Source organism: Canis lupus, chromosome 21 (genome assembly GCF_048164855.1).
Source record: "Canis lupus baileyi chromosome 21, mCanLup2.hap1, whole genome shotgun sequence".
NCBI lineage: Eukaryota > Metazoa > Chordata > Mammalia > Carnivora > Canidae > Canis > Canis lupus.
In genome coordinates this window covers 6,645,841-6,654,372 of record NC_132858.1, presented here as the reverse complement: position 1 = coordinate 6,654,372, position 8,532 = coordinate 6,645,841, and the positions used below count along the sequence as shown (strand labels likewise).

Here is an 8,532-nt window from a genome sequence, read left to right as displayed (position 1 = left end):
TCCCTCAGCCACTATGGTTAGGGCTGCTTTAGGGTTTTTGTTCCCATCTCTCTATAAAGTGCCAGCTCCCTGCAGCCAGGGCTTCTGTCCATCCTGGTTTTGATTGTGTGGGTAGTGGACTTCTCTTCGTGGTTCTGTTTGACTCACTGAAGACCAAGGTGACTCTGTGTCCCCTGGGCACGTAGACAACAGGTAGCACTCAGAGATGCTCTGGACGCTAGGATTTCCTCTGCTGCTCGTGATTATAGTCAAACTTTATCTGTTAAAACACACTGGTGGCAGTGGTGACAGATACACACACACAGAAGGAAAGGACACCCAAAAGCCATTGCTATTTTTTATTTTGCTGCTCAAAATAATTACCAAAGGGAAAAGAATCTCCACAACAAAATCCTAACGACACAGCATCAGAGCACAGGGGGACAGGACTGGTCACCATAAGTTGGCACAAGATTATCCATCGTGTCCAAGTTTGACCTTAAGCGACATGGCACAGAGGAACCTGCCCAAGGGCATCATCAGGGCTGCTCCATATCTTCTGCGGAGACCGCAGATGGCAGGTCGGGCAGGTCGGACAGGGCCCCGGCCTCTGCAACGAAGGAGTGCCCGTCAGAGCCCTACCGTCTGCACCAGGGACAGTGACGCTCAGCACACATGCCAGAGCCACTGTCATTCTCTGGAGGGTCCCAGAATAAGACCCGAAATCCAGGGCAACCCTTCCTATTTCTCACCTCTTACTGATTTAAGTTTCACACTTACTATGCATTTGAAACTGTCAGGCTCTTAAAGTCTCACTTTAATGAAGTATAATTCCTGTTTGGGTAATAGAGATGGGTACCTCTGAGTGAAAGAAGTTCCATATTACAAAATTCTAAACAGAGCAAAGTGACAAACAAGTCCCCAGAAGAATCCATCTGCCCCTTGCAGGAAAAGTCACCAGGAGATTTTCCCCGGGCAGAGAGTCCCCTGCAGGTTTGGCTCCAACAGAGCAGACTTGGTTATGGGTTCTGAGCTGGAAAGTCCTCTTCTGCAGTCTCCGTGCCCACGGTTGGCTCCAAGGAAGAAGCCACCTGCCTTTCACCTCCTCCCTCCCACGCCCACCTGAACCCCTTAACTACAGCCATGGGTACAGCCAGAAAAGCACATGGATCAAAACAGAAGTCAAGAATTAGTCTCAACTCTGCAAACTCACAACAAAATTGTAAAGTGTAAAACTTGACAAACATGTCTCTCCTGGAGAACCCCCCACCCCATCCCTGTCTCCCTTACTCGGCTCCTGGGGCACTGCCATCTCTGTCCTGGTGCCTTCCCAGGGAGCGGTTTGATGCTCCATGCAGAGGGGCCAGGCAGAAACAGGCCCACAGGGAGGCCTCACCCGCACCGTGGAAGATACCAGGTCTAGAGGGGAGACTATTGAGATGGGAATGAGGTCCGCTCTGCAGGAAGGCTGCATAAACAAAAACTGGGATCTGAAATATGGGTCAGTTCACCTGCTTACGAGGTGTGGTCTGAGATGGCCTATAGGGAACTGCAGCACTTGTCACCCTGCCACCAAGTATGGCTCGTCCAGCGAGGGAGTGGGGCCAGATGCTCTCTCTGTCCCTGGGTCCCCCAAGGCTCTGATGACCCTCTGCAGGGACTGGGGCAGTATCCCAACCAACTGCCCTGACTTTAGGGATGTGAGCGGATGGCTGGCTACTTCCCAAGAGAAGACTACGGAATCCTCTTGATAGGCTTTTTATGTGTGCGGGGCTCTAAGAGAATTTAAAATTGGTAATATTTCATGTACCTTTGAGACGCAAGAAAGTCAGAAACTCGATTAACATGCGCACAGCGGCATTCTCTGACAGCGACAGCGGCCCGGCAAAGCCTCCTAGAAAACAGGATCGGCGTCTGCCACCTGCTGCGCGGGGCTCCGTATCTCACATCTCCATCTGCGGAGGGCTGGGCATCTGGAAGCCGGTGGACTGGCCATGACCCCTCCCGAGGGCCTTGCTTAGCACAGTGCGGGGGTGGGGGTGGGGGGTGGGGGTGGGGTCCGGTCAAGGCCAAACTCTTTTGAGGCCTTGAGCCCAGTGACTCTGCCCCTGTGGCCGCCCTGGGGCACAGGATGCTGATGCTGGGTCTTGTACTTGTCCTGGCAGCTGGCAGACCTGGCCAGGCCAGGCTGGGGTAGGGGGTGGCAGGAGCCTGATGCCCCACTGCCCTGTGTGCCCCGGGGGGGTGATGGACAGTGAGGTGACCCAGGCTCTCTCACCTGACCTTCCTTCGTCTTCAGGTGGGAGTTCCCGTTTGCCAGTGAGGCCAGGCTTCTCATGAAATGATCTGTGGTTGTCAATGGCATCTGTTTGCAAATCGGAGAGGAAAACACCTGACGGTTGTTAGTATAATTACACTCTCCTCACTCCCAAAGGAGGACACACTGGCTGCTTATAAAGCGCGTAGGCAACTGGATGGTAAAGATAAAGTCACAGTAGGGAAGCCATAGCAGCAGAGATATCATTCTCTGTGGAACCACAAACTTGTGCCAATGCCAGAGGCACGGACCTCCCCCCCCCCCCCCCCCCCGCCAGGTGCAGGGACTCTGCCAGAGGAAGGAACCCACGGGGCCAGGAGGGAAGCGAGCAGGAGCCCAGCGCTCAGCAGAGCTGGACAGGCCCTGGGGAGAGCGGCTGGTGCAGGGAGAGGGGCTTGAGGTGGTCCCAGAGGTGCTGGCAGGTGAGCTGGGTACCTCTCAGGGAGACCACGGGCTGGGGTCCTATGGCCCTGAAAACGGGGGGCCGCTGAAGAACTGAAGTTCAGACTGATCAGACTTTTCTAAGAGCTCCCCGGCAGTTGTGTGGGAGATGGATTGGAGCAAGCCAGCCAGAGCCGGGGGCAGGGGGGCTAAATGACCGTGTGTGCACGTGCGTGCGTGTGTGTGCTCACGCCTATGTTGGCTGGTGTGAAAAGAGGGAGTCGTGATTGCAAGCAGAGCAGTCCCTTGAGAAGCTCGGAAGGAAAGCAGGAGGTGCTAACCCAAGGGCCCAGCAGGGAAAGAAGCACCGGGTTTGGGTGTTTTGGGGGTGAGGGAGAAGAGGCCATGAGGACGGGGTGAGGGGGGCTCAGGGCCTGTGGCTCAGATGCCTGTGGCATCTGTCTGCAAGGCGAGGCAGGAGAAAGCTGGAGGCCGTGGCACAGCCCTGGGGGCAGGAAGAACCAGGCCGCTGGTGTCGTGCCCCCATCGTGGTCATTGTCCCCTGTCCCCCATGTGCGCCTACAGAAACGGGGTGTGCTGGGGCTATAAAGCGTCCTGATAAGCTCGTCTGCAGGTGCCGCCTCTGGCGAGCCAGCTTGACAGAGATGTAAGCTTGATAGTAAACAAGAGCTTGTTTTCTAGCTCAAGATCCAAATCTTGACGAACAGATTAATATTTCAAAGTAACATGAATGAGGATCTTTGCGGAAGGGTTCCTTCTTTCTCTTGGGTCAGAAGCACACAGAGATGAGATGCTTTCTGAGCAACAGAGCTCAGGGTTCCAGAAGGTTCTGGAAAACCCGTGCCCTCTGAGCCCATGTGCCCCTCCTGCCGGCGAGGTCACACGACTTACAGTGACAGGACTATGTGGGGACCTGCCCTTGCCTTTGACCTGACACCAGGGCACCCAGAGGCTCTGCCTGGGGCCCCTGCTCGTCTTGGTCATTTCTATGCCCGTGTTGCTCAGAGCATCCTCCTGAACGTCAGACACCATCCACGTGGGAGAAAAGTCTGTTCAAGTGGTGGGATTAAGAGCCAGCCCTGTGCTAGTTTAAACACGCATGGTCCTTCCCAGTACGCTGGTGGGAAGGGAATGCGACCTACATGCTGCTTGCCTCCTTTCCTGGGGCAGAGGCTGTACATAAATAGGGGAGGGTTGTTTTTCTTAGGGTTGACAGCTGTCCCCAAACCAACCATGTCTGCAAATTTGAGAGCTACGAGCATGTAAGTGATTGAAGGGGGAAATAAAAGGTCTCCTCTGGTCCTCTCCTTTAGGATACTTAAAATCCGAAGGTGCCACTGCAGACAGGACAAACAGGAAGCAGAGGGTGGGGCTAAGGACAAGCGAGGGGGGGCATGGACGCACACAGCCTCTGGGTCCCAGAGCTGCGCCCTTTGGGGCCTGGGTCACCTGGAGGCAGAACCTGCCTGTGCACACCTGCTGCCTCCTGCCCCTACTAAGAATTCCACAGCCCTGAGCAAGCCCTGGACTTGGCGTGCTTATCTACACGCAGCTGCCACATAGGGGATCTCTGAAGTCCCCAGCACCTCTGGGTCCATGGGTTCTCTGCACCCTGAAGGCACTCCAGTCACACTGTGTCCAAACGGTGTCAAATCAAGGACAGGACACCGAGTATTAGTCTACTCACAGGTTGGCAAGGTCTGGGAAATGACGGCTGCAGGTGAACGCCATGCTCTGGTTCTAGGTGTGTGCACACACGCATGGACCCCCACCCACTCCCCCACCCCGGCTGCACATTTTAGCTGGTAGATTCACGGCAGAGTTACGGCCAAGGACGGCCCAGTACCCTGATGGACTACTGCAAGTTGGCAAAAGCATCCTCCGACTCCACACTGCCCAGATTTGACCTTCTGAAGCAGAGAAAGTGCTAATGGGCAGACTGCGGGGAGCAGGCCCGTTCTGGGAACCTTCTAGGACTCAGATCAGCTGACCGGTTTCCACATAGGGCCCACTGTGAGGGATGTGGATGCACCTCCTCCCCCCCCACCTTGCCCCAGCCCAGGCCCCACACTCCGTCAGGCCCAGTGAGACCTCCACGTGTTCGTCACGCGACCCCACCAACCCACACGCTGCAGACTCTTCCTTCTCACCATCCCCTCCTACCGTGGGCATTTTGATCTTTCGGTAATAACCTAAGTCCTGCTCTGTGTTGCACAGATGCCTGAGTAAGAAAAAGCAAGGCTAGAAGGAGGGTTGGGCGGGGGCGCTGATCAAGGGACCCAGGAATTTGCCCATTTGTTGCAAGCGAGGCTTGCGGCAGGGCAGGGGGAAGGGCGCCCCCCCGGGGAGGTGGCATTTGAATCCCTGACCCCCTAACCTGCATGGAAAGCCGTCCTGCCTCAAAGTCTCCTGGAGCACCTCCCCACGTCCCTCTATGCATGTAACAGAACGCGGACTGGCTACGAGCAGGATTCACGGAAGTGGCTCCAGTCAGCATCACAAGAGCAGGTTTGGCTCTGAGGGCCGCGCACATTGGGTCACTTACGTGGGCCAAGAAGGTAGCCAGCGCTGTTCAGGGTCCAGCCTCTCTTCTCCTTCACCTCGAATGGGAGAAGAGTCATGTCAGGTATGGGCTGCAGCGGTTCAAAGAAGCCCCAGCAGCAGGCTCGGTTCCTATAGCCCACTGCGGGGGTCTGTGAAGCCGCTGCCCTTCAGGTAATCGCAGAATTCACAGCGCAAAAACATTTTTTTTTTTAACTGTCACGTAATAGGCCACGTGGTGTAAGCCTGTTAAAGCGAAGTGGATATTAAAGGAAGCCCACCAGGCTTTCCAGGCATGGTGTAGGAATTTGAATAACGCATGCACTTCGGAGGCTGCAAGAAATTCTGGCTTTGCCCCCCAAAAGCTATATTCCACATGAACACTTGCTTTGGCAGGTAATTCACTCTAGGGCCCCAACCCGCAAACGCAGGTGCACCCACTTGCTTCTAAGCCATGAGAGTACACAGGCGTGGAGGGCACCTGCGGCTTGGGCTCCCTCCCCGCGGAGCTGAGCCGCTGCTCAATGGGATGAAATGAGCCTCGCCGGTAACTCCGCGAAGCAGCCAAGCAGGGAGCCCCCGGTTTAAGGGCTGTGCAGCGAGGAGCTGGTCGTGCGCGGGCAGGGGCCAGGCCGGGGATTCGGAGCGCCTCGGCGGGACCGCGCCCCCGCCCCGCCCCCGCCCCGCCCCCGCCGCGCCCCGCGCCCCCGCCCCGCCCCCCGCAGCCCGCCCGGCGCGCGACTGTGGCTCCCGCCCTCCTGGCCCGTAGCGGGGACACGCGCCCGCACTCACCGGTGCCCCGAGCCCCGGGGTGGCCGAAAGGGCCGCGGCGAGGAGCAGCCAGGCGAGCAGGAGGGCGCAGCCGCCCGGCATCTGCAAGGGAAGGCGCGGGGCGGGGCGGGGCGGCCGGTCGGTCCCGGGCGCTCGTCGGGCCGAGGCTCGGGCGGGGCGGGGCGGGGCGGGGCGGGGCGGGGCGGGAGCGGCCGCAGGGGCCAGGAGGCGCCCCCGAGCGCTGTGCGCCGCCTGCCCGGCCCGGACGGGGGGCGAGGGGGTCGAGGGGCCCGGGAACGTCCGGGGGGCGGGGCTGCCTCCCGCTGGGGCCCCGGGGCGCGCTGTACCTTGAGCGGCGGCGGGTCCGGGGCGGCGGGGGGGTCCCGAGGTCGTGGCGGGTCCGGGCGGCGGCGGCGGGTGCGGGCGTCCGGTCGGGGGGCGGGTCTGGCCGGGGGGCTCACCGCATGGCGCGGCCTCGGGTCCCCGGGGCACAAGCGCGGCGGCTGGGCTCCCTCGACGTGTCCGCGGCCCCGGCGGCCGCCGCTATTTATATGGTGCGTCCGGGAGCCGCCAGCGTCACGGAGCTCGACGCCCGCCCCCCGCGCCCCCGCCGCACCGAGGAGGGCGGGAGTGATGGTAGCGCGTCCCGCGGGGGCGCCCGCACCGCACCCTGGTCCTGAGCACCGGTGGAGAGGGGGGGGCGGCGGAGAGACCCCAAGCCCCGCGGGGGAGCCCCCCCGTCACCCTGCAGAGAGCCCTTGTCACCCCCGCAGATAGCTTCCACGTCACCCTGCAGATAGTGCCCCATCACCCCGCAAGAGCCCACATCACCCCGCAAGAGCCCCCATCACCCTGCAGATAGTGCCCCATCACCCCCACAGAGAGCCCCCATCACCCCTACAGATAGCTCTCATTACCCCCACAGAGAGCACCCATCACCCCACAGTCCTCATCACCCAACAGAGAGCCCCCATCACCCCTACAGATAGCTCTCATTACCCCCACAGAGAGCACCCATCACCCCACAGTCCTCATCACCCAACAGAGAGCCCCCATCACCCCCACAGAGAACCCCCATCACCCCACAGAGAGCCCCCATCACCCCCACAGAGAGCCCCATCACCCCTACAGATAGCTCCCACATCACCCCGAAGAGCCTCCATCACCGGGCAGAGTCCCCATCATCCCAGGGGAGAGCCCCCATCAGGCCACACAGGGAAACCCTGAAACCTGTGGGGAGAGCTCTCAACGGCCCACGGCCCACATCACTGCTGTGTTGGTGAGCCCCACACCCATCACCCCAACCCAGGTCCTACCTGGAAAGAGAGGCCCCCACCCACACACTGCATTCCCTTGCTACAACAGCTGGGAGCAGGGTGCTCCGGCCACACCCTTTGGAGGAGGAGCCCTCAGCCCAAACTAGGCCAGGTGGGGTGGTCCTGGGGGAGGGGTGCGGTAGGGTACAGAGCAAGTGCCCCCTCCCCTGGGTGGCAAGTGGGTTCAGCCTCCATGAATACGTGGCCTGGAGGCAGGAGGCCGAAACCTGCCTGCCTGCTGGCCCAGCTTCACCACCTCCAGTGCCCAGCGGCCTTTGGGTGCCCAGACCCTTGTCCTGTTTGGCTAAAAAGAGGCAAACCAGCAGGGCCATTGGGCCATCTCCTGGGGGGGCTGATTGACCTCCAGCCTGGGAACTGTGGGTCCCCTCTGTATTCCACAGGCACTGCTGTCTCAGAAAGGTCCCTGCAGATGTTCTCCGTGGTTCCCTGGTGCAGGACACAGAGCTGTTTTGAGCAGGGTCAGGTAGTAGTAGAGCCCTTGGGGGTCTGGGGAACCCCAAGTGAGACGAGCCCCAGCTCCTTGAGGCAGCCGAGGGGTGGGCAGGTGGGCAGAGCAGCAGGAAGAGGCTGTCCTGTGGCAGGTGGCAAAGCAATCACACAGGAGCAAGGACCCCCCCCTGGCGTACCCCATGAGTACTTCCTTAGTTTGGGCCAAGTCCAGACTGTTCTTTGCCCTGCTCACAGACACCAAGAGACATACATACAAGGGTGGCCCCTCCAGGCTTCCAAGGAAGGATGAGGCCATCAGCTGAAAATCGCCCAGAGCCCCTCCTCCTACCTGGCTGGACGTCACTGGCCACTGGGGTCCTCAACAGGGGCAGACCCGGGCGGCCCGGCCTGTAGGTGCCTGGCGGCCCCAGTTACCAGGAAGCTGCAATTCTCTCCCCACCCACCAAGCTGGACATTAGGTTGGGTGACGTCACTGGAAGTTCTGGAATGAACAAGACACAGGAGAGATGACAATGATGATGCCCCCCCCCACAGGTGTCCTACATCTTAGCCTTAGGAACCTTCCCACACACTGCGGGAGGGCCATTTGCCTCTGCACGGATGGGAAGGACGCAGGGCGGTGGAGGACTGAGTCAGGGCCCGTTGGCCGGGAAGGAAGGTGCTGACCCCAGCCCTGGTTTACCGCCGGGCGAGGAGGGGTGCTGTCCGGGAGACCTGACTTGGACAGACTGCTGG

At 59.9% G+C, this 8,532-nt stretch overlaps 1 protein-coding gene across 2 annotated transcripts; it reads right to left on the bottom strand.

Moving 5' to 3' along the window:
- Nucleotides 1-324: 324 nt before the first annotated feature.
- Nucleotides 325-6,534, bottom strand: GAL (galanin and GMAP prepropeptide). 2 transcript variants are annotated; one of them, XM_072791843.1, is made up of 7 exons: nt 6,358-6,429; nt 6,032-6,112; nt 5,244-5,298; nt 2,258-2,344; nt 1,790-1,873; nt 760-813; nt 325-589 (listed from the first exon to the last, which is right to left on the bottom strand). In XM_072791843.1, exons 2-6 carry the CDS (start codon nt 6,110-6,112, stop codon nt 797-799), a joined length of 324 nt encoding a protein of 107 aa, XP_072647944.1. In that variant the 5' UTR covers nt 6,358-6,429; the 3' UTR covers nt 325-589; nt 760-796. The 2 variants fall into 2 exon arrangements, with proteins under 2 accessions (XP_072647944.1, XP_072647945.1); XM_072791844.1 differs by lacking the exon at nt 760-813 and having other exon boundaries at nt 6,358-6,534.
- Between the last annotated feature and the right edge of the window lie 1,998 nt (nt 6,535-8,532).

What these genes read in the sequence shown, in the direction of transcription:
- GAL (XM_072791844.1), bottom strand. Translation starts at nt 6,112, where the DNA reads ATGCCGGGCGGCTGCGCCCTCCTGCTCGCCTGGCTGCTCCTCGCCGCG. An exon ending in TGGCTACCTTCTTGGCCCAC is followed by an intron (nt 2,345 to 5,243) that starts GTAAGTGACCCA and finishes ATTTGCAAACAG; the next exon opens with ATGCCATTGACAACCACAGA. An exon ending in TGAAGACGAAGGAAGGTCAG is followed by an intron (nt 1,874 to 2,257) that starts GTGAGAGAGCCT and finishes CCTGTTTTCTAG; the next exon opens with GAGGCTTTGCCGGGCCGCTG.